The sequence below is a fragment of the Schistocerca cancellata genome, chromosome 2, assembly GCF_023864275.1.
Source record: "Schistocerca cancellata isolate TAMUIC-IGC-003103 chromosome 2, iqSchCanc2.1, whole genome shotgun sequence".
Taxonomy (NCBI): Eukaryota; Metazoa; Arthropoda; class Insecta; order Orthoptera; family Acrididae; genus Schistocerca; species Schistocerca cancellata.
In genome coordinates, this window is record NC_064627.1 from 41,592,537 (window position 1) to 41,619,727 (window position 27,191).

General features: G+C 40.0%; 1 protein-coding gene across 1 annotated transcript in view; it reads right to left on the reverse strand.

The window, feature by feature from the left end:
• The window catches only part of LOC126150512 (histone-lysine N-methyltransferase PRDM7-like), a 277,290-nt gene that overhangs the window by 65,214 nt on the left and 184,885 nt on the right, over positions 1–27,191 (reverse strand). Inside the window, exon 7 of the mRNA XM_049915881.1 lies at positions 9,202–9,278. Within this exon, the coding sequence (XP_049771838.1) occupies positions 9,202–9,278 (77 nt within the window). The remainder of the gene's footprint in view (positions 1–9,201; positions 9,279–27,191) is intronic.

The window sequence follows — 27,191 nt, forward strand, 5'->3', positions numbered from 1 at the left end:
GCTCAAAACGTATTCTGTTAATATACAGAGTAAGAAATGTGTATGCTTGCATGGAACTCCAACCCGGAAAGAAGAACAAAGAATGGTAGAGATCCGTCAGTTGACGGAGTAACATAAAAGTAACCATACCAGAATCAATCGCCAAACCAGAGAGAGAAGAACTACGAAACAGAGCCCTCATCTCCCACTGCTTTTTCTTCGGCCATGACGCGGCTCTCTGAGGCTCTTTACGAATCCTACTGCGTCTCCGCGGCGCCGACTTGGTCCCTTCGGTCACGTGGGAGCATCATGGAGGTATTCCGTTTCAGATTGCGAAGGAGAGGCCTCTACATCCCACTCGTCCGCACACATGGCTTCACGGAGGGATGGTTGGTGAATAACAACGGGATCCACTGGCTCTTGAGAATCAATCAGTTGTTTCACAGGAGAAGGCTGTGACCCAGAGGGGGCGACAGAAGTCGCAGAAGGAGAATGGGAAACAGTGTCGACATGAGAAGTGTCCGAGAGAACCGAAGAAGACCCATGGGAACGGCGAGCTGATTCCTACAAGGGCGTCTCTGAAGGGGCGGCCTCGGCAACAGGAACAACGCCAAACAAGGTGTCAGGGATCTTTTGCACACGCATGAAAGCACCTGTGGCGTCCTCATCCACGATTTCAGACTGAGAAAGGGGGTCCTTTACTGGAGGCCCATCGGAAGGGCGAATCAATAGGGATGGTTCATCCGTCGCATCATCCTGTGTTCGGTGACGCTTGCTGTGAGAAATCATGGTGGGCACATCGGAATTAACAGCATCTACATCCCGATGCAAGGACAGTGGGGGAAAGTCATGGGTGTTGTTGGTCAACCGATCACTGCGTCCCTCAGTAACAGCGAGCGATTCTGTCTGAGATCCCTGCGGGAGAAGATCAGCTAAAGTCAATTTTTTACCTTGTTCGTATGTAAGTTTTAATACCACCACACGTCGGGGACACGGAAATGACCAGTGTTCCTTCTTGGCCACTGTACGTAATATGGACCCTGTAACCACATTCCTGTAGATGAGAAGGAATGTGTTTTCTGACCACCTTTTCCACCGACCGAATACCACTATAAACCTGTAAGCGGTGCTGAGCAGACCAGCGTTCCTTTAGAATATGATGTATTTCCCCACAAGGAAGTAAAACGGGCATCAGAAAACAGTCGTCTACCTCGGGCAGAAGGTTAAACATCCAGACATTCGTACATATCACTTCTGCATTTGCGAAGAGAACCATACTAGTAGAAGCATCCTGGTGCGTAAAGGGTACCAGAGAACCGGGATGAGAAAGTATCCTATCAACCTGAAGCGGGTAAAGAAACTTAACAAAATACACACATAGTTCGCTGTCAAAATACGCAGTATGCACCTGATCAGTAGTGACTTGAATTGTATTGACTAACCAGTCATGTATCTCCAAAGAACTGGGCTGGCCATGACGCGTGGATTTGTCAAAGGTGAAGCTGACAATACCTGTACGCGGAATTTTCTTGAGAACCACGGCGTGACCCGACACCACGATAGGAAGGGCCGCACACACTAGCCGACAACCAGCGATGCGGCGCCCACAACGGACATGAAAACACGCAGCGCTACGGCAGAGGTGGAACCAGGCGCGGCTTGTAATTAAAGGCTCTGAGGCGGAGCCGCCCCAAAAAATATGTTAAAGTAAATTTCGCAAGAACGTACTACATAATTTAAATTATCAGGACGAATTTCGTATATTTCCCATTCCGATTGAAATAATGACGGTTAACGTTTTTGGAACTGTTTGTATCAATGGATGTTTTCCGAATGGTTAGTAATGCGCCTTGGAACGTCCGTAACCTGCATGTAGTGGCGGTTTGGGGGCGTGGCTTCTAAATAGTACTGCTCTTTATGGGCGACCCGAAGGCTCAGACCTTGCAGCCTAAGGGTGTCCTACCAAGCACCACACGTTTTTCACGTTCCACTATTTATGTAATAAAAGAATGTAGAGAGGCCGAAACTTCGCTATCCAATCTGTGTCTCAGCACATCTCTACTACACTTTGACGCGTCATTAATCGACGTTTAGTATTATTGTTTTGATAATGTTGTACATTGTTGTTTTGTTTCTGCCATTGGCTATTTTATCCACATTTAGAATAAGTTTGCAAATATCCGCCAGAGTGCACTACACTACAGAAACATTACAATACTGCCATCTAGCGAGAGTTCCATAAGTGATTAGAGGACAAAGCGCGCGAAATTTATCCCGTTACTTTACTTACCTTGCTTGCTGATGTTGACTGCTTTTGTTGATACCGTGTGATATTAGCAAGTTTCTTTTTCGGAGTGTATTTTGCAAGATTTTACTGTATGGCGACGTCATTTACCCACTGCGCCAAAAACAGCGGGTGAAAGCTGTAGCTGACAGATTTTTATCTTTGCCATAGTCGGCTTGGTTACGAGTTGTTTATTCTTGTTGAGTTTTTGATCTGTGCTTGGAAAATAAAACGTTTTCTCATCTCATGAAAAAGCTGTTACTTCATAAAATATAAAGGCTGGGATAGTGGTGACCCCGAAAAATCGTAGCAGAAGCATAAAGAAAATATATATACGGCGAGAATAATGAATTCAGAGACAAAAGCATGGGGCAGTGGAATCAAGATTGAAGACTACAGTCTGTTCGACCAAGGATCGCGGTCCACGCCCTTTAATTCGCCACAAAACGGAACGACAGATGTTAACGCAAAAGATGGGAGTACCTACGCGCGACACGGAAATGTTAAGCTTTCCGCGTTCTGGCCGACGCGCCCCCAGCTTTGGACTACAAAAAATTTTCGCATCCGAAGATTTGGGCGACAAGACTCCGTCACAAGTACTCAAAGCCTTACGTACATTAGCCGGCCCGAAACTCCTACCTGAAGAGTCTTTACGTCTAATATGGCTTTGTAAACTTCCTGCCAACATCCGTGCCGTCATTGCAGCAGAAACAGACTTACCATTGCAAGTCTTAGCAAAAAAGGCAGACACCATCGCAAACACCTTAACCGAAGTTTCTGCGTGTTCCGAATTCAACTACAGCCAGGATAGAGGCCAACACTACTGGGACATCCAAGATTGAGCGCTCCTTTAGCGCTCATGGTTGATGCGAGCCAAACAGCAGTGGGTGCAGCGCTACAGCAAGAAGTTGATGGCAGATGGCAGCCGCTCGCATTTTTCTCTAAAAACCTGACTCGACAGCAGCAAAAATGGAGTGCTATTGACCGTGAGTTGATTGCTATTTACTCAGCCATAAAGCATTTTCGCACGTCTGTCGAAGGGAGGCAGTTTGCAATTTTTACCGATCACAAGCCGTTAGTAGCCATATTTCAACGAGACACAGAGCTCAATTCACCACGTCAGTGCAGGCAAGTCGAGTACATTGCACAGTTCACAACTGACGTGCGTCACATTTCAGGAAAAGACAACCTGGTCGCAGATTGCCTGTCTATGAATTGTGCAAGTTTAAATTCAATTCGTTGGACCGAGTTAGCGGCTAAACAACGAGAAGATCCTTTCTTGCGCCGTCTAATAGAGGAACAGAGAACTGCGCTGCCGCTCAGACGTGTGTCTGACGGAATTTGGTGTGATGTAGCAAAAGGAAAGGAGCGACCTTACATTCCAGAACAATATCGTCGCGAGATTTATAGTGCACTACATAATCTATCACATCCAGGAGTACGAGCTACAGCCAAGTTAGTTTCCTCCAAAGTAGTGTGGCCCGGAATACAAAAAGATTGTCGTGCATGGGCGCGTGCATGCCTAACATGCCAGCGTGATAAAATCGGCAGACATGTCTTCGCACCTATTGCTGACTTCCCGACGCCATCTGCAAGATTTTCACATATACATGTGGACATTGTGGGCCCGCTATCATGCTCTTCAGAACAACGCTATTTGCTCACAATCATTGATCGTTTTACCAGGTGGCCAGAAGTAGTTGTAATACAAGACATTTCTGCGGAGTCGGTTGCAAAAGCACTGTTGCATTCATGGTTCTCCAGGTTTGGCGTTCCGCAAAACATAACAACAGATCGCGGAAGGCAGTTTGAAAGCCAACTTTTCAATGAGCTTTTACTACTGTGCGGGTGCAACCACCTACGCACCACAAGCTATCATCCATCTAGTAATGGAATGGTGGAACGACTACACTGCACGCTCAAAGCTGCATTAATGTGTAGTTCCACGTCATGGCCTGAAGCACTACCGCTGGCCCTACTCGGATTGAGAACGGCCGTGAAGGAGGACTTACAATGCTCTTCCGCAGAATTGGTTTATGGCGAGCAATTGAGGGTTTCTGGAGAATTAATCGTTCCAGCATCTACACAGACGTTCGCCCCTGAGCTATGCACGCAATTCGCGAGACAACTCAGCGATAGAATGAGAAACATCAAACCCACTAACCTTGTCAGACATGGAGACCGGAGAGTGTTTGTACATAAAGACCTGCAAGCAACGTCCCACGTGTGGCTTAGGGATGATACGGTGCGCCTGTCGCTTCTTTCGCCTTACTCTGGACCATACAGGGTAATAACAAGAGGAAACCACAGCTTCAAAATCGATAAGGATGGTAAAGAAGAGACAGTCTCAATTGAGCGGCTTAAGCCTGCTTACACCGAAGAGGATACACTCCTTCCTCGGTCTGCAAAATCACCCTCAAACGTGGAGTCCAAAGAAACAGCAGATAGTCTCGTCGAGCCCTCGGTTTCAGAAGAGGACAACGAAGCAGCAAGTGCAGAACAGGAGCAGCCATTGCCTGCACCAGATGTTTTCACGAGAGCTGGTAGAAAAATCAAGTGCAAGTTTCCCCACATACCTGGTGCACCCGGTTTCAAAAGGAGGGGGGGGGGGGGGGGCTGATGTGGCGACGTCACTTATCCACTGCGCCAAAAACAGCGGGTGAAAGCTGTAGCTGACAGATTTTTATCTTTGCCGTAGTCGGCTTGGTTACGAGTTGTTTATTCTTATGAGTTTTTGATCTGTGCTTGGAAAATAAAATGTTTTCTCATCTCATGAAAAAGCTGTTACTTCATAAAATATAAAGGCTCCCATACGTGAGTTTTAATTGCTTGTGAATATCTGCGACATACCGCGAGTGTGAAACCAGCACAATATGAATTCAGTGTGCAATTTAACAGGTAAAAACTTGGAACACGGCCATAGGATGAAAGTGAAAGAACTTGGTGCACCCAGACCCGATCTAACGATCAATCAAGAACAGAAACAGTGCAAATCTAGGAGAGGAATGTACGATGCAGCTGAGTGGTTGTGTGGTTGTGAAGGAAAAATGCATTTTTCTGTTTCACCTGTCTTCTTACAAATAGTACTGATAGTGCCTGGACTGAAACTGGAATCACTGACTTAAAGAATTTTTACGCAAAGGCGAAAAAAAAACATAATTCCAGCGAAAAACATTTAAATGGTTTCATTGAGTTTTCAATGATAGGGAAAGTAGACATTATGTGCCAATTAGACAGTGCTTACCGCCGTAATGTAAAGATATATAATGAAAATGTATCAAAAAATCGGCATATTCTGGGTAAAGTGATAGACTGTATTAAATTTTGCGGCAAATTCGAGCTTGCCTTAAGGGACCACGACGATTCGAGGATTAGTCAGTCTTATGGTAGAACTGTACTGCGTCTTGAAGCAGCACATTGAGAAATCAGAAAACCATGATATCTTAGGCCTATCGAAGACAATTCAAAATGAACTCCTGGAATCAATTTATGAGGTATGCCTCAATCTCATCAGGAGTGAACTCTCGAAGGCAAACTTTCTCGCAATAGTAATTGATGAAACTACTGACTGTGCAAATTTGTCACAATTGGTCCTAATAATTCGCTATGAGCTACTGGGACAAATAAATGAAAGATTTATTTCCTTTGTACGCCCAAAAAGTCACAGTGCAGACGATGTAACTGCAGCTGTTATCTACGAGCTAGAGAAAATAAATGTACATGAGACACCTGAAAAACTGATAGCTCACTGTTACGACGGTGCTCCTGTTATGAGTGGCCATAAAAGTGGAGTTCAAACTAGAATTAGAGAAATGTACAGGAATGCTCATTTTATTCACTGTTACACCCATCAGTTAAATTTAATTGTTGAACGATGTGTGACGAGCAATAAACAAGTGCGGATCTTCTTTAGTAACTTAGAAAGAAATTTCCACCTTTTTTCCCGGTCTTCTAGCCGTACAGCCATTCTTGACGAAGTAGTGAAGAAGCGTATTCGTACCTGTCCTCAGTCCATCAGATGGAATTTTAAATCACGGAGCGTAACCGCTGTGTACAAATACCAAAAGGAAATTGTTGAGTGCCTAGAAAGAATTATTGATGATGATGCCAGTGGTTACAAGACAATAAACAAGGCCAGGGGACTGAAGGGTTTCCTGCAAGACGAAGATTTCCTCTTCTGGTTAAATTTTTTTAATACAGCCATGCTTGATTGTGACATTCTCTTTAATCAACTGCAGTAGAGGAATATTGATGCAGTGAAAACTGTTGAAAATGTATCGCACTTTGCAGATTCTGTCCAGCAAATGAGGGCCTCACTTGAAACTGACGATCACTGGGAACAGGTAGAACCAACTGCAAAACGGGGACGTTTCACAGAATCAAGAGTAGTGTGTGCGCGAAACGTTTGCGACCTCATCACAACTCAGATCAGAGAACGATTCAGTTTCAATGATCACGTATCGATTGCCCAGCTGTTTGATCCATCGTTGTTTGCAAAACATCAAACTACTTTTCCGGAGAAAGAGCTTAAAATAGATGTTAATTTGTTCAATTTACAGTCTTCAGATCTACGGCATGAGCTGAACGTGTTGTACAGCCGAAAAGACTTTATGAAGGCGTCAGGCGCTTTGACCTTGTTGAACTTTCTTTACGATAACAATCTGGCTAAAGCTTTTCCTGAAAATGTAAGACTTCTGCAAATAATAGTAACCTTCCCTATGACAACCGGAGAGGCAGAACGCTGCTTCTCTACGTTAAAGCGAGTGAAAACATTCATGCGCAACACTATGAATGGGGACAGGCTTCGTGCGCTTGCAATGTGTTACCTATAAAAAGAATTACTGAATCGGCCAAATTTCAATGAAATGTTCATAGACCATTTTACTGCGCAGAAGGGGAGACGAGCTGACTTCGTCTATAAACAAATGAATTGAGATAAGCAAAAGTGCATTCATAATTGATAAGAGGTAATTTCTTTACGTTAAGTTCTACTTAGCCTATTAAGTGAAGTGAGTAAAAAAGGGTAGTGTCATGTTCAGCCAGTCATAAACGTGATGACATTTTCCGAAACGAATCACTTTTGGTACCGATACAGTGTCCTTCACTTCGCCTTTACACTGACACTATATATGTCAATTGGCGAGCAAGATAACAAATGTAACGAATGGGATACTATTAGCGTCCATGGCAACAAGAAAACTGTACCCCATAGTGAAGTACGGGATACAAATTGTACATGTGTCGTCTTCTTGTCGTTCAGTAACGTACTTCTATTTCCACCTTTTCGTTGCCAGTGTACATATGTTGAGGTCGACGGAAGTCGGGTATACATATATTACATACGTAGGTCCTTCTGTCATCAGTGGTACTGTGGTACTGATATGTACGTAACAAACGACTGTTAATAATAGCGGAGACGAAATAAACACCACATCTACAATTTGTATCCCGTTTTCCACTTAGGGTTTGATACATCGTTCAAGTGAAGAACAGGACAGAAATGCTAGTGAAAACGAAGAAATCGACGTACGCTGAACTTGTATCCCGTACTGCACTTAAGCAATACAGTTCGAAAGAGTTTCGAGATACAACTGACACATGTAACGTGATGTATTCTTTGCTAGTAATATATTTCATTCATTTCTTTCCATTGTACTTTGCGGAGAAATACTAAGATACAAACACGAGATATCGTTAACGTGAAAATACTACTGGCCCTTATATATGTGAAGTACAGTTTTTCTCTCTTGCATTCCTTTCTTTCTCAGCTCTTTCATCTTTGTAATACATGCTCTCTGGCCAATTCTGACGTCATTGATCAAAGCCGACGGGTTGTATCCCCTGCTAAACTAGACCCGTGTGTTGCGCTACAGTGTCCCATTTTGTGTACTTCAGCACAACAAACCGTACTAAAAATGACGTATTTTGGAGAGATCTTTAGTGTGCTATTTCACATAAATGCATATTTTCAAAATACACAATAAATACGAACATGTGAATTAATATGGCAGTTGCACGGATTGCTCATGTCACCCAATCACAGAACAACACCTGTGACGTCACCGAAACATCACCATATCGTCATGCGAACTCGTAACCTTCGAGCTTTGGAGGTAAACCACAATAAACACCTTAAGTTTAGAACTGAAAACACCAAAAATATTAAGCAGCCGCAGAGTTAACATTCATCGCATTAAAGATATCTCCGAAGCGCGTCTTTTCATATGATTTGCTGCAAAGTACCAGAAAATGTAATGATGACGTATAAAAACACTAACCACAGATTTTAACTCGAAGTTAGCTTCTAATGATATTTAATACCCGATTATAGAAGATACAGTACGTAAAAATGTGTGTAGAGAGTGATCTGCCCCCCCCCCCCCCCCGAATTCGTAGTTGTTTATGTCAGACTAACCTGTAGCGTAACCCGAGGTCTATGTTGGCTCCGATAGATAAATGCCGCAGCCTTCCCCGGTATAGAAACCACGAGCAGCGCCTGGGTGGAACTAATAGCACAACCTAGTCGCCCGAAGCGCGGATGACTGTAAAGCCCAACTAACATATGCTGACATAGTTGCCATACATGTGGTTACAGTGTTTCGAGATTGCCACTCTTTAACGTCCTTTTTATGCCGGACGAAATTTTGTGACAGTAATTTTTTTATCGATGGAATGTGCGGAGTCGCGCTGCGAAGCCCGTGTGCGTGAATTTTGCGTCACCCTGTATAGTTGTTATCCTTGTTACATGGCAGAAAATGCATATAAACATTAGACAATGTACAACTTACATTTAATCATGTCATGAAGCGCTTAAATAATTTAAAACAGAAACTTTACTTCCTCTCAGTCAATTATAGCAAATAAGTATCCATAAATTATCTATTTCATTAAGCAATTTCCATTTTTAATCATGACAGTTCACAGTCTAGGATTATTACCTGTGTATCCATAATATGAATAAGTGGTCCATGAGAAGGACAGTCACCAAACCATTCTCTATTGCATTCATCACAAACTGAAACAAAAAAATTATTTAATAATACAGCCAAGATAGGTTGCACGTTTTTCAATACGTTTGAACTCATAAAATAAGAATTTTTAAATCTCCAAAAATTTATCAAGATCATCACATCATTTCTTTTTCTACTAACAGTATGATCTTTATTCACGATTGCTAAGTACTATGACTGATTCAGTACACACAACACTTCTGACACTTACACCCAAACCTCCAGATGTCACACACTCATATTCGTACCAAACGTTGCATGTCGATAGAGTATGAACCAAAACACCGATTTAGTTTGTACTGTGTGTTGTCGTCTCGTAGAATATGCATAAATGGTAGTTAAAAGTATCACCGGAGCGATGGAGCACAGGAAAAGTGTAGTAGATCTTCGTGGATGAGAGGGTAGAGTGTTCAATTGTCGTACTAGAGTTCCAGTGTTAAAGCACCACTGATGACAATTTTATTAAACTATTTATGCGTGAGACTGTTATATGGGAGAAAGTTTTCCCGACACGTAAAAGGGACCTTTCGGGGTTTGTAGCAATGTTCTTTTGGCAGTTTTCTTTCGCTTTGTTAGTTGAATGTTATACTTATTATTGATATTATTAGTTTGTTTATTATTGATTATTATTATTGTTACTATAACTTCTTCACATGTGATGCGGTTGCTTCTTTATTTTTTTGTTCTGATTGTATATTCTGTGAAATTACAGTTGTACTCAATAGGTTTGCCACTTTCGACGAAACAAAGTGAATGCAGACTCCCAAAAAAAAAAAAAAAAAAAACACATTGTAAACTCTACACAGCCCTTTCACATGTCATAAACATATTGTCCCATATAAGAATTTCTTGTCATTGGGGTTTGGGTTCGGGACTATTGGTAATACGATCTAATGCTCTATCAACTTCCCCATGGAAGCAACATGTCTTAGTCAATCACAGTTATGCTTTTGATGTGCTCCACAGTTCTGATGTTACTTTTAATTAACGTGTACACCCATTCTGCTAGACGACAGCACATAGTACGAAGTAAATCGGAGCTTTGGTTGATACTCTGTCGACATACAACATTTGGAACCGATTTGAGTGACATCTGGAGGTTTGGGTGTCATCATACAATCTGCAAAAAACACGTTTTATTCCTTTTAATGATTGTCTGATTTTTAAACTCTAACGGCAGCAGTGTTTGTAGACTAAATTATCGTAGTTCTAGTCCATCTGTTATGCAAACAATTGCTCTTTTTAAAGCCCAAACACATTTCTTCTGTAAACGCTTTGTATTCATTTACAAAAGTTCAAAATCCGTTCAAGCTCTTCAGTTCCGGCACAATCAAAACTGCACTGATGAAGAAGTCCACCGTATTTGCACCAACATACTCAGAAGATAGTTTTAATTTCAGGTGCAGATGTTCAGAGTGACCAGGGACAATAAACTCTAATCTGAACACATATATATCTAACAGACAAATATTACATTTTTTTAGTATCATATTATTGTACTGATATACTATTTAATAAATTCTGAAAATCACATTGTTTCTCAAAATTAAAATATTCCAGATATCATCCTGTACTTTATTTAATGATTCTATTCGATTACAAGAACTGGTGCTCGGGGAAGATGCCTCAGTCTCATCAGCCATGTCTAATAGGAATATAAATAGGTCTAAGATGGTAGTTAATTAACTTAGAAATAGTATAACGTCAATGCAGCTGTCACAGAAAATAGTTTTAGCTTGCTTTAACAGAATAGGCGAATATTACCAATTCAATCATTGTAATAACTAGTGGTACATTAGAGCAAGCCGTCTCATTAAAAAAAATACTTACCAAATAGAAAGATAATGATCAGCTGAAAATTATATAACAGCTGAAACCACATATCTTTATTTTTTAAAGAATAAGCCGCATTAATAAATTTGTTGATTATATTAGAAACAAACAGTGAGATCTCCGAATTTTGAAAACGTACAAAAACTTTGTTCCATCTGATACCACATGAACTGGGATTAATACTGACACGAAGCCATTGGGAGCAGACTATCCTCGATTAAGATGGATATCGACATCAGAAAATCATGGTCAGTACGTATGCATTAATCAAGAAGTAGGGGTTGTATGACAATGATCTTTTTTGGGACCAATGACATAGAAAATAAAAAATGTGCTTCATCCTAAAGTAATAGACTGAATAAATGGCACAGTAGTAGGCAGTGGCGGCCACTGAGACATTCCATTGGCGGCAGAAAAAAAAAAAAAAAAAAGTTTGGTTGCATCGAACATATTACGGAATTTTGTCGATAATTCATATATTTCACAAGATATACCAAACAAAACGTTAGGGGGAACATAAATAAACACTTATTACAGCAGTGCCCTTCTTATGCACAGTAGGAGATTGATATATTCCTGTAGAACATGATAGCAAGTGTTTGTATAAGAGAGAGAGAGAGAGAGAGAGAGAAGTTGCTTTAGCTATCTTTTTCACATTTCTGCATGAGATTGTAATGACACATTCCGACGCAGAGACATACAATACCTTAAAAGCTGCGCCAAAGATTAAATCAAGAGGCATGTAGATTATAATCTTTGTAATGTTCACATTGGATTCTCTTTTGTTTCATACTCCAAGAAGGAGCTAAGGGACACTTTCGATTGTTGCCTCGTGGAGGATGGACGTGATTTTTGGACTGTGAGGAAAGGCAGCCATGTAGTTAGTAATTATGGTTTGTGCGACGAGCAGAGCAAGTCTTATTGTCTTGTGAATAAAAAATAGTGAGAAGTATCGAAGTGTTACGAAAATTATTTAAAGCAACGTAGCATTGTATTCCCTGGTTTCCACCGTCTTCGTGAAGTGAACCGATGCCGACTTAGGAAGATACACACGGTCAACAAAGAGAAGAACTTCGATGGCGACTGATGAATTAATATTGTGGCAGAAGGACTAATTCTACGTCTAAGGTGAGAACTCTGATTAAATCAACAATGACGTAGAATTCAAAATGTAATTAATCGAAATGGTAAATTATATTACAGGCATATTTCACGCAGCACTGTATTTGTCCGCATTCAAGCCAGTCAATACGATCCGTCAAAAAGCCTTTCAAAAATTCTAAAGTTAAAAAACAAAATAAAAGCAAATGTTTTTTTATTTATTTCGCCACACTGGCGACCGCTGACAGGGACAGTGCTGGTGGAACAAAGAGTAAGTACTTGATTGTTGTGCTACAAATGTACTTGTACTAATTACTGTTTCTCTGTTACATGACGCACATGGAAAATGATGAATAAGGTGAAACAATGTTAACTGTATAAACAGATGGCACAATAACCGGAAGGAACAAGGACAAGGATTTACAAAACTAACGTAATCGTGAGTGACGCAGCTCAGCCGGAATTAAGGTAGGAAAGCGCAAACGCATGCAGTGGCTGCACCTTGGCTTAGCTCCACTTAAAGCAGAACCTTTTCCTTTCCATATTAAAATCCTGGTAGTGTTTGTGGCAACACACAATTACACTTTGATAATTACTTTTTTATGTTCAACAATCGCAGAATTAGAAGACGTAGTGCGACATCTTGTAAATTTCCGACGCGCAACAAATAACAATCGCGAGATATTTCTATTAATTCAACTGCGAGAGAATTTAAAGATTTAGATTAACAGTAAAGTACAGATAAAAATAATATCTCCACAATGGAATCGGAGAACTTTAATTTGACAAATGTTCATGGACACGTCACCGATTCTGACAATAGTGACGTAAATGATGACGCAATTAGTTTTTCAGCACAACATAATGTAGAAGTAAATACGATTCAATTGCACTCCACAGGGATTAACAATAATGAACCACTTGCAAATGAAACCTTGTGCACAGTCGATGAAGCATCGATTACCAGATCAGATGAAAATATTTCGCGTGAAATCAGTGAACCTAGCCCGGTTTCGATTCAATCAGATCGTGGTAGAGAAACAATGGCTACAAATAATGGCATAAATACAAACACACAAGCTTCGTCAGTTACGCTTGAGGCATTATATAGTCTGATGTCAAACGTGAGCGAGCAATTATCTGATTTAAAGATCAGCCACAACACAACGAACACAAAACTGGCGAATCTAGAAGTCAGCCACAACACAACCAACACAAAACTGTCGAATCTAGAAATCAGCCACAACATGACAAACACAAAATTGTCAAACATGGAAATTGGGTTCCAACAGCAGTTTTCAAGTGTAAACACGCAATTTGAAAACATGCACAGACATTTCGATCAACGCTTAAATAAACTCACCAATGAAATCGATCAAAAGATCGAAGACAAAGTCATCAAAACCGTCAATAGTGTATACAATGTATTGGTAAATGACTTAGAAAAGAAATTGTCAGATCTTACAAACAAACAGGAACAGGAACTGTCAGAAATAGTAGAAACACACAATCAAACACAAACCGTACAAAAAGAAATACATGAAAACGTACAGGCTATTCAATTAAATTTAACAAGAGTACAGTCCGCATGTGAAGAAATACCTGACCAAGTTAATAAAGTTAACGAAGAAGTCGGTTTTCTGAAACGGGAGACTCGACGTATCAACGCGGACATTATCAAAATAAATGAAACTTTAGAAAACGGTAATGTAAATGAATCAATAACTGACCGGGAAACAAAACTTTTTGAAAAATTAGGTAATGAAATCAAAGTAGCCGAGGACAGAATACGTAAGGAAATTGCTGGTAGACTAAATGTTTCAAATGATTTGCCTACGTCAAGCAACAGGCAGCCTGACACTTATTCGCCCGTGCCAGATTACGATGTCAATAACGCAGAACATCACGCGCCCTGTCCGGCGTATGTGCACGCACCGGCGCAGGCAAACAATGGCTATTCGCCAAACGCGGTGCTGCAACAGGCAGTAGGCGTGTCGCCTTGCATCTCGACGATTCTAGTCGATGAGAGCCTGTTGAAACATAGACAGTTTCCAGTTTTCTCCACAGAATCCAGAAAAACTCATCCAGTCGTATTTGTAAGAGCATTTAAAAATGTCTTACCAAGAAACTGGACTGAGGCACAGAAGATTAGATATGTAGTAGGCTTCACACAAGGCGACGCACTTTTGTGGGCCACAGACATGGCTGAACAGTGCGTCACCTACGAACAATTTGAACGGGCTTTCTTGGAGAAATATTGGTCTGCTGGGGTCCAAGAAAGACTGCGACGTGAGGTATTCAACCCACAACCGTTCAACCTAAAAAACGGCGGGTTGAGAAAGTATTTCGAAAAGTACTTGAATAAGACGCGCTATTGGAATAATCCAATACCGCACGTAGACGTTCTCAAAATTCTGAAAAACAGACTACCCGCGAACTTACGCGAAAAATTGGTAACCATACCGGAGAACGACCTTGAATACTTTCTTTCCGTGCTTGACTCAATTGATCTAATATACGAAGAAGAGCCGAGCACAAGTAATCGGAATGAACACTCCGTAACCAATCAAAACAACGGTAACGGGAATCATTTTAATGGCAATGGACAAAACCAACACAGTTGGCATCCGTATCCGACAAGGCCAAGTAATGGAACCTGGAATTACGGAAATCGGAAGAATTCGGCGCCACAGAGACGTGAAGACCGAAGGTATCGTGCAGATTACGGTCCACGCCGGTATGGAAATGATAGAAATCACGTGAATGATTGGCCAGGCCCGCGTGATGAAAGGCGGCACGCAAATGAAAATTACAATAGTTACAGTAATAGGAATGACAGACCAAGGAGGAATAGCGACGGCCGGTCGCAAGAAAATGTTGCACGCAGCGGTCCGGAAACTAATTGGCGACAGAATAACCACTCAGTACACTTTATAGATGTAACGGACAGTACTGAAGCAACGCCGTTGTCTCCACCGGTAAACAACAATCGGTCGTAATGAGCCCCCACCGGCCGACCGATTTGACAACAGGGGGCACAAACAAGCACACATTACATCTTAGGCAATTATTTTTAAGATATGATCAGGATGCGACCGTAGAAGATTATCTATGTGAAGAAGAGAAGAAAGCACCGGACAAGGTAAGTGACCTCGTGCAGGCTGTAATAACAGCAAAGATAGGAACTATAATTACCAACGTAATTTTAGATACAGGCGCATCTACGAATATTATTTCTAACAGTTTATTTAAAGAAGTTTCGACAGCATTACAAGTACCAGTGTTGCCAACGGAAAATTGTAAAATCTTGACAGCTGTAGGTAACAAGTCAAAAAGTATTAAGTGGCAGACGCAAATACCTGTTACCATTAGCGATGTCACGATAAACTGTACATTCTTAATCGTTGACAAGTTAATCGTCAATTGTATTTTAGGTATGGAAGTTTACCGGTAGCATAAAGTAAACATCGACATAGGCAGTGGAGTTTGCTATTTCCGAGTGGGTAGTCGTAGTGTGAAGGTTAATCTTGTAAAGTCAACAATAGATCGTAATGGCCAATTACAGACACAAGCTGAAGTAAAATTAGTTTACCCACAAGTTTTATTGATAGATATTCCTTTCCCCGAACAATTAGACACGGAAATAATTAACGAACAGGCCGCCCACGAGAAGGTAGGAAAATCCACTTGTCTTTCAGAAACTCAACAAAATGAACTGGCAGATCTTATTTATGAATACCGAGACATTTTTAGAAAACAGCCGACAATAATCAAAAAGTATGAATACAAAATGGAAGTCTACCCACATAAAACGTACTGCCATAAATCATATGCGATACCATGGGCAAAGAAGGAAGCGGTTCGCAAAGAAATAGATAGAATGGTTCTATGGAAGGTGATAGAACCTTCGCATTCACCGTACTGCAGTCCCATCCTAGCTGTCAGCAAACCTGACGGGTCAGTCAGATTAGTACTTGATGCGCGGGAAATTAATAAGATCATTGTACCAATACGCACTAGGCCGGAGAACTTAGATGAGCAATTGCTTAAATTTCATGGAGTGAAGTATTTAACATCCATTGACATGAAGGCTTCGTATTGGCAAATAGCCCTACATAGTGATAGCAGAAAATATACTGCGTTCATTCATGCTGGCAGAAGCTATCAATTCCAAGTACTGCCATTTGGACTCAACGTGAGTTCTGGGGTGTTTATAGAGGCTTTAGACAGAGTATTGGGTCCAGAACTGATTAGCAAAGTGACGTTGTATGTAGACGATCTCTTGATAGCCACGGAGACCTGGCAAGAGCATGTAGAATTGGTACACAAAGTGTTCCAAAAGTTCCGAGAATATGACGTCACAGCAAATTTTAAGAAGTCCGAATTCGGAAGGGATCGAATAAAATTTTTAGGCCACATTATTTCACAAGGCGGAATTTTACCAGATCCAAAAAAGCTTGATGCCATAAAACATTTCCACTCACCACAAACACGTAAACAATTGAAAGCTTTTCTGGGGCTCACGTCATTTTTTCGAAAATTCGTGCCCAAACAGTTACTGAATAGTGATTCCCTACTCAACCTTTTAAGGAAAAACCACACATGGTTGTAGACAGAAAAATGTGAGGAAGATTTCGAAAAAATCAAACAGGCACTCATAAACGCACCCATTCTGAAGCATCCTAACATGAACTACAACTTTTGTTTGAGCACGGACGCCTCATGTCAGGGATTAGGCTCTTGTCTATTCCAATTAGTAGATGATAATGGAAAACAAAAAGTAAACATAATTAGTTTTGCCAGTAGAACGTTAACGGAATGTGAAAGAGCCTATTCGGCAACTGAACTTGAAGCGTTAGCTGTAGTGTGGGCTTTCCGCAAGTTCCAGTACTATCTCTGGGGAAGGCATACACGAGTGTTTTGTGACCATCAAGCATTATCGTTTTTACTCACATGCAAATTGTTGCACAAACGGATTGCACGTTGGTGTTTATTCCTCCAGGAATTTGATTTCGAGATAGTTTATATCAAGGGTGAACAGAATGTAATTGCCGACGCATTATCGCGCTTGCCACAAGGTTTGAGCGAGTTCAATGAATTGATCGAACAGACTTCTGATTTTAGAGTTTTTCTGATGCATGATGGCACATTTCAACCATATTACAGAAAGATGTGTAAGGACATGAGCAAACTACAAAAGGAAGACAATAGATGGAGACAAGTTATACAAGTTATACAGGCAGATGACAATAGTACACTGAAACAATATTACACAATGTCAAACGATGTTCTTTTCTACAGGCGCAATCCACAATCCAACACCTGGTGTGTCTGCATCCCGGAAGAATACATTGACAATTTAATAAGACACACACATAGAGTATGGGGACACTATGGGGTATCAAAATGTACAGCGAAAATATCAACGTATTGTTACTTCCCGAACCTCAGACGCAGGATTGAACAAATAATAAAAAAGTGTACAATATGTCAGAAGGTTAAACATCTTAATAGATCTTGTTTGGACGTATTACACCCTATCATTCCAACTAGACCAAGAGAACTAGTTTCCGTGGACGCAGCAGGACCATATCCACGAGCTAGGGGAGGAGTTAGATTTGTGATCGCATTTTATGATGTCTTCACGAAGTATTTAAAAATGTATGCTATAAAAGCGGTACTGTCGGGATCAATAATCAAACGCATGATAGAAGACTACATACCACTAGTGGGAAAACCGAAAATTATATCAACTGATAATGCAACAAACTTCACTAGTAATAAATGGAAAACATTTCTCGAATCTCAAAACATAAAACATATATTGGTATCTAAATTTCACCCAGAATCGAGCCCAATTGAGAGAAATTTTAAAGAATTTAATCGCTTTATAAGAACTTATGTACCAAATAAACAGACAAAATGGGTAGAATACATAGCTCCATTTCAGCATATTGTAAATAATTTAATTCATACTTCAACAGGCTTTACACCTACAGAGTTAATGTTTCAAGGCACAGAACTTGACGAATGGGCTAAACCTTTACCTAAATTAGCCACAAAGGAAATAACACTAGACGAAAAGGTACGTCAAGCATTACTACAGATGGAAGAACAAGCAGAAATAAGGAAAAAACAATTCAACAAAAAGATAAGAAAGGTTACAGAATTTAACATTGGACAGGAGGTACTATTACGTACCCACCCAAAATCCTCTAAAATTAAGGCATTAAACAAAAAGTGGCAGTTGTTGTATGATGGCCCTTTCATTATAATAGACAAACCTCACGCCGGATGTTATCTGTTAGGTAACACACGAACGGGCAAGGATATCAAGGAATTTTTTCATTAAAGGTTATATGTTATTTTAGCAAAATTAAAATTATACAACCTTGGATCACATAGTAAAATTGCTGTCATTAACCTAAGAAACTTGCGAACACGAAAACAAAAGACTGTCAGTTTGTGGAAAACATGCATTAAACTAGAAAACATAACTGAAATTTCAGTTAAACATCGAAACTAGTAACCAACTGGGGGCATATGCCAGCTAAAAAACGCATAGTCAACTACACCTAATGAAACATGTGTTACTGTGAGTCTTAACGCTATAAAATAAACCATACGGTACTTTTGTAGTCTAACTCAGTTATTTAAGAGAGAGGAACGAAGACAAATTAACGCGAAGGCCAGGGTCTGTTCGCTTGAGACGAGCAACAAGCCACGCGTCGAAGTTGCAATTCAACGCTCAGCTGATGTGCACGCGATAGCTGCATGTCAAGACAAGGTCATTGGCCGCGCTGTAGGCAGCGAGCCGGGGAGAAATCTTCCCCCTTCCCTGTCCGATCAGCTGAGTGTATACAAAGCGCGAAGGCGCATGCGCGGTCGAGTCCAGGCGTCACGTGACTCTATTACACGATGGCGGCTATCACGAATAATGTTCACCAACAATGCAGAGTTTTCTCCGCGCCTGCAGTCCAGTCATGGTACACAAGCGTGCATGCGCGGAACGTTTAAAAGTTTTGAGACCACGCTTACTATGAGACACAGTGACGAGAGCCATTCAAAAACAAGAAAGAAAAGGGTACACAAGTCTTGTAAATAGTAGTTTAGAAAATTTAATTATAAGCTGGTATTACGTAATAAAAGTGAACATACAAGTACATACTGGTCATGGACGGTATTGTAATATTATATTATATTGAGTAAAATCTTAGCTTGTACGGAAGGAGAAAGAAAATAGAAAAAAAAAATAAATAAATAATGCAGATAGATAACCGGAAGAAAGGCTATGTACACGAGAACAACACACAATTACATATTGGGAAAAAGCAGCAAAGAGGAAAGCAAAGAGATAACGCATACATTTACATTACACAGTAGCTAGCGATTTTTAGAATGAACAAGAAGGTAAACGTGTGAATTTTTGTGACTAAGGAAAAGAATGACACAAGCGTTAAAATAGGAAAATAATAAACAGATCTATGCAGCGTGAGTAATGAACTGTATCGCTCTCAAAGCAAATACCTAGGATTTGAAACACATTAACGTTAGGAAACACCTAAAGCACTCAGCAAACAACTTTGTAGAATATATAAGCTATACACGAGGTTATATGTACGAAGGCTAAAGTGTAAAGGAGGAAAATATGGAATGATTGCGCATTAATGGACCGTAAGGCAGTTATGTATGTAAGAAGAAATATTTAGTTGTAAGTATTATTAGTATAAGGGACGATGCTCAGCACGCCCTGAATTATTTTGGAATATTGAGGGAATGGTGCAGGGTACCGAAAAAGGGCCTCACCAGCAATGTGTAGATTAAGTGGTAGATATTTTTTGTGTGTAGAAACGTATATATGAATGTGTGAAAGGCGAAAGAAGCTCTGTACATGTACGGAACTTAAACAACGTAGAAGTGTATATGGAAAATTAAACTCTAAGACAACTTCGTATAAACAGGTATACCTAACGTCAAGAACCAACTTAATTAAAACCGTAAGACTCTACGAGTTTACGAGAAAATGCAAAAAACCTGATACAAAGTGCAACATTAGCGATTCTTCACTCATGTATGCAGAAGGAAGGTATGGATTACTTTACACACTTGAAACATGAAATGATAAATCACGTTAAAATTATATCTTACATACATATCACGATTTACAGTCACAAAGAATGAAAATGATATCGCCGCTGTACGAGAAACAGGTAAGTAGTGTGATCGACGACCTGTAAGCAAAGGAATCGTCTATAAAATAAACTGTGAAAAAAAAAGAACGTCATACAGAATTTCATGCTGCACTGAAGCTATGCTAGTCTGATTATTCGTGTACATAGATTTTCACGATAACCGATGCATTAAAATGTCTGTATTTTTTCTCCCATGATAACACAAGACGCCTATAAGCGTACTTAAATTGAAAATGATACACGCACACAAGGGCGTGCTGCTATTATGAAACACTGTACATATTAATAGTTGCTACACCCTGAACTTCAAGATTGTATGTTTATATGTCTATGTTAATGTAGGAAATTTTATTAGAGGTAACGATTTACAAGCACACCAGAACGTGCTTAAGCACAAAACACTGTACATATTAGGGTTACGCTGCATATAAATGATTATTTCGTGCATTTTCATATTTTATAGGTAAAAACCGTAGCATACACGTAGTCGTTGCCATTACCCTAAGTAGAAGGTAGAAAATTCCCTTCCCAAGGTGCAGTGGAGCGGCTACAGGTGTATTCTCTGCATGCTGATGCATGTCGTTGCGTATGAAGAATACGTAACGAAGGTAAACCTTAACTTACACTCGAGTTCAAGAAAGAAAACAAAGGACTTGTTCCTTCTAACTGATTAATGGAAAAAGGTGTGTGTGTGTCAGTAAAATCCAAGACGAAGAAGCCACTATGAGTGGTCAAAAATTTTTTCAATTTTCGTCGATAGTTTTTTCCTGTAATTAATGTAACCAATGTATTGTATGTGTTATATGTTATTCCATTGTATGTGATGTACTTTGTATTTCATACCAAGTCCCGTGACTTACAAATTTGTGAATATTTATGTACATTGACCAGAAATATTGAGGGGAATGAATCTCGGTACAATAGGTAAAAGGGGTTAATACGAAGAAAAAAGTGTAGTGAAAGGAAAGTTTCGATCGCAATACTCGCGGTTAAAGTGGTGTGTGTAGAAATTGAAATTGTGCAAAGTAGTGCTACGTTGCAAGTGTCAGCGAGCCTAAACAAGGGACATCGAAAAATTGAAGCTAGTATCGTCAAACGACCCATGGCGTCACAATAGGAAAGGACAATGCCAAACAAGTTTGACATGGTACGCTTCTTACCTGGAGCGGCATCGACGGGATCGTCCTCCACCTCGCACATAGTGTGGTGTGTTCTTCGGGGCACATAACCCAATGTACCTCGTCGTATCCAGTCTAAGTACTGGAAGGAACTACAAAAGGCACACGCATACTGAGGCTCGGAAGTCTCGACGGTACCCGCACGTCGGTGTATATTCAGTGCACTGGCGCGCGCATTCAACCAACGTCGCCCGCTAACGGACGACCAAACAATCAGGCGCGCGTATCACCCGCCCATATTCAACACTGGGTCTAGCGAACAAAGCTCGTCACCCCAGAATAAATACAGAAGCCAATACAAGGACTTTATTTTCACCTCTGATGAGGAAGGAAACATTTGTAAATAACGTTGTATTCATTGTATATTTTATTGTACAACCTTTACCACATGATGTTGATTTCTCAGTGTTAACCAGAACTTTGTATATTAGGATTAAGGTTTGTAAATATTAGCATAAGTATACCAAAAAACTGACACACACTCAGTAATACCAAAGAATTCACAGTGCCATGAAAATGAGACAATAGAAATGAAGTTTGTAAATAAAAGACCCCCAAACCTAGCAATTGCAAGGTCGGCTACTGTATCCTGTCAACCAAATAAAATTTTCTAGTGACAGTATACAGTAGGGGGGCAGTTGTAATGACACATTCCGACGCAGAGACATACAATACCTTAAAAGCTGCGCCAAAGATTAAATCAAGAGGCATGTAGATTATAATCTTTGTAATGTTCACATTGGATTCTCTTTTGTTTCATACTCCAAGAAGGAGCTAAGGGACACTTTCGATTGTTGCCTCGTGGAGGATGGACGTGATTTTTGGACTGTGAGGAAAGGCAGCCATGTAGTTAGTAATTATGGTTTGTACGACGAGCAGAGCAAGTCTTATTGTCTTGTGAATAAAAAATAGTGAGAAGTATCGAAGTGTTACGAAAATTATTTAAAGCAACGTAGCATTGTATTCCCTGGTTTCCACCGTCTTCGTGAAGTGAACCGATGCCGACTTAGGAAGATACACACGGTCAACAAAGAGAAGAACTTCGATGGCGACTGATGAATTAATATTGTGGCAGAAGGACTAATTCTACGTCTAAGGTGAGAACTCTGATTAAATCAACAATGACGTAGAATTCAAAATGTAATTAATCGAAATGGTAAATTATATTACAGGCATATTTCACGCAGCACTGTATTTGTCCGCATTCAAGCCAGTCAATACGATCCGTCAAAAAGCCTTTCAAAAATTATAAAGTTAAAAAAACACAATTAAATCAAATGTTTTTTTATTTATTTCGCCACAAGATATAAAACGTAATACTAACTACGAAAATCTCTCTCGCATACACAAATGCATATACGTGCACACATATCAACAGCAGAATTCTGCACTCCTCACATGATATGTTCAGTCACTTTAACATGGCAGTCGTAAGCAGGGAGTGTTTTTATGTATAGTTGTTTAACATACCAGTGGAGACTGGGCCTGAAATACCCCATAACAACAGCACCAACCTTAGCTAACAATTGCGCTCTAGCCATTACCAAATGATTTATGTGCTCCGCTTTGCTTTGAGTTGTGCTTGCTGGCTGTTTCCTTTTGTTATTTTGAAATGAGTGCAGGGAGCAATCTTGCTCTGTCACAGGGTTCAAATATGACTGTCACAACACCAGATGGAATCAGCGACCCATATATTACATTGTTACATCTGTTCTGTTTTCCCAGGACCACTGCCCTGTGAGAAGGAAGCGTGGCTTGTCCCCCAATCCGCTCTTCTCCTCTGGCCAGCCAGAACTCCTAGTTCGTTTCATGTTCACGGCCGACTACCAGAAGTATCCACTACAACATGAGTGCCAGTACAAGAAGTAATAGAGCATGTATAAATTAATGGAAATTGTAATCTGGAGTTTGCGAAGCAAATTTAATCAAATTACCAACATTTAAAACCAAGAGCATTGCGCTCACCAAAGGTATGACTTTGGGGAGGCAGCTTCAAAATAATTAGTAGGAACGATATTGTAAATCCATTTGTCGCTCCTTGTTGGCAATAAATCTGTTATCTCAGACTGAAATGTTCAATTGTACACACGAACGACTTTTCACAGGATAGCATCCCTAAGGCAATCTTTCTTCTTTCATGGTGTTTCGTAGGAACATTTTAATTCTCTTGAGCATTGAAAAGCCTACTCAGTTTCTGATGTGATAGGCGTCGTGATTAGCAGTTTCAAAACTTTTAACAGTCTCGTCGTCGAATGTGTCATCCTTTAGAATCAGCGAAAGAAATGCAAGTGCTCTCAACTCAGGCCTAGCATAGAAGAATTGAAGCTCACCCTTCAAATTTCTTTTTTCCAGAAATGTGTGTGTCTTTAATTTCAAAGTATTTGTCAGGAAAATCTGTGATGTATTTGTCAATCTGATTTACATCAAATAAATTGACTCCAGTGAGGTGTCCAGTGAACTGAGAGCGTAATTTTATTTCATAAAGGACGGCATCGCACACTTCAAAAGCAGCTCTATTTTATGCCCATCAAAAATCCGTGGCATCTTGGCAGGCACCGTTTCATCATTTTCGAAACTAATCTCGTTCAGGATGGAGTCATGTCATCTGTGATGTTACCGCTTCAATGTTCTGGTTGTCTTGTGTTGCTGTGGTCAGATCGGTTATCTTCTTCTGAAGCTGATTAAAATGTACGTTTGCATGAGGCATTACCTTATAGAAAAATGATAGCCTGATAATGACTCCGTTATCTCGCAGTCTTTGTTTGTATGAACCAGCTTTTTCAATAGTAGGAGATAGTTTTATGCTTTCGCTTGGTTCAGTGACTTCCATAACAGTAATAAGATTTTTCCCTGTTTTCATAAACATCTATTACTACTCGCGAATGGTAATTGTTAAGATTGCAATTTTAATGATTCTCAGTATGACTTGCGTTAAGTGCTGTACCATCAAAGAGTAAAACAGGCGTTTTTGTTCAGTTGTTCTGTTACGCCTTTCAGTTTAATAAAAACCATCTAATAGCTTTTAACTTTACGCGTAGTGTTTTATCGTAAGAAACTAAAATGACATCAGTAATTCTATTTCGTCACACAAACGGGGCAAGCTTTTTTGAATAATGCTATGCAACACTTTGGGTCTCTGTGGCGAGTTACACAAGAAAGAAGAATTACCTGAAAGGTGTGCAAAAAAGATGCAGGCTTTGCGATTAACAGACGCTGCCATAGACTTGATTGAACTGATGGTCATAATAATGAATGTGGTTTGCATTTGGTTGTTTGCTTTTAAATTCTGAACCCCGTTCGACTTGCCACTCATAACATTTGCACCATCTCAGAGCTACTAGTTGCACTCGATTATCGCCAATTAATGGTTCAGTTTCTTTCAGAATTCTCTCAGCTGTAGAATGAGCATGCTGGCTTTCTGCATTAAAAAAGTTCCAAAATATTTCAACAGATTTTCCGTCAACAACATACGGTAACACAAAACAATAACCAACTGAAATTTGCAAGACACATCTGCGCTCTCATCCGCGATTATTGCAACATAATCGGCACGTTTTATTTCTATACGAACTTCATCATGGTACACTTCCAACGTGTATTGCAGTAGTTCATTTTGAACAGCCTTAGAAATGCCTTTGATCACTAATGCTTGAATGAGATGAACTTGAAGATGTTTATGCAGTTCCACGCTGAAGTGAATTAGCTCGCGGAAAACCACCTTATTTTGGGAGGCATCAGATTCATCGTGGCGCCTGAGAGCCAGTTCCAAAGCACCACAGAACCGAATACAGTTTATAATTAAATTCAATATATATCTATTCTTTTCTGCACGTTTGTTGTGGCTGTCAATTGTTTATCTATATTGCGAATCTAATTTCTGCTGAATGTTGGTTTTGTCTATAAATGAAAGACTAAGCACATTATACATGTGGCGCTTTGACATTTCATGAACTTTCATTTTAGACTATATGAGCCCAAGATCGGTTATTTCGGTCTTAAACCAATTAACATCTCCCCTTCCCAAATAACACACAAGGAAAACAAAAAACAGAGTTGCTTTCTTCACAATCAATCAATTTCTTCTTTTGGTAAATTTCTGGGTTGAACTTGAGGCATCGATTTTTTGTTTGCTGCTACAGATTCAGTTTTGGTAGTGGCCTACCTAGCGTTTTTTATCTGGTTTTATCTGGGAGTCCTGTCGCTAAATGGCGTTTTAAATAACTCAGTTTTCTTTGTTCATGTTTGCTATTTTCACAGTCAACTGAACTTTCCCTTACAGATAACACTGTGAAGACAGCTATATACAGTCAATCTGTTTACCAGCCAGGGTATCTTTGTACCTCTTCCTACTTTTGATTGAAATGCTTGGTGTGCCATCTACTGGCGTTATTATACACCAAAATTAGCGCTGTTTTTACCTCTGAGATTTCTAGTTCGTATTTCAACTGTCTTTCCACTTTCCTATTAGCTCTTTGGCCTCTTGTTATTCTTTGAATGTGTTGGCAACGAAGAGAACTTGTGACAACAGTGTTTTCAATTTGTGATTGTAAGTACAAATAATGTGCTTCTCTGTAATGTTTCATTTGCAAACAGTTAAATAATTCTTTGAGTTTACAATGATGGAATTTGAATTGAAATTATTCTTTACTTTATCGAGATAATAACTGTTTATATAGCTAGTTGCAGATTCTAGCCCAGTTTAGGGCAGTGTGCGATTTGTGCTTTTACCAGTGGGGGGGATGTCTTAGGGGGTTAGTATAATTATATATGTTAGTTGCTTGGACCGTGTCGTTACCCATGGTTAAACAGTTATTTATAAATAGATGTTAATGCCGAAATTCACTATTCACGCGTATGCACTATCAGAAAAGCCATCCCTTGTTATATCTTTAAAAGTACATTATAGGTAAAGCTTATTTACAAAATCATCTACATACAAGTATAAGAGGGGAATTCAAAAAGTAAGGGCACATTTGTGAAAAGCTGTACTTATTCTGATGATAGAAAACTGAAAAATGCTTTATTTTTCTATGTAACCTCCCTGGACTTCAATGCATGTTTCCCGACGTTTTACGAGTTTTTTTATTTCATCAGAAAATACGATTTTAGGTTGCATCTGTAACCTATTTTGCACCGCAGAAATGATGTCTTCATCACTTTCAAATCTTCTTCCCTGTAGTGCTTCCGTTAAGGGTCCAAACATGTGAAAATCGCTTGGAGCCAGGCCTGGACTGTATAGTGGATGTTCCAGCACCTCTAATCTCAACTCCTTTATTGTGTCGGCAGAAAGTGGGCGAGCGTTATCTTGCTGCAGGATGACACCTCTTCACAGTTTTCCACGATGTTTGGATCTGATTTCAGGTTTTAGTTTCATACCCAACACATATCATCCACCATACCATTCAGACCTGGCTCTAAACCCTCGTTTATGCTGGGGCGACGTCTTGCAACACTGTGGCATGCTACGGAAATGTGGCGTGTGTCGTCTTGTCATTTAGTTCTAAATGTATTGAAATGCTTAACTACTGCATAACACTTTTTCAAAATTAATAAGCAAACATATTAATATTATTAATAGTAAGACTGTATTAAAAACTTTCAGTGTTCAGCTTCA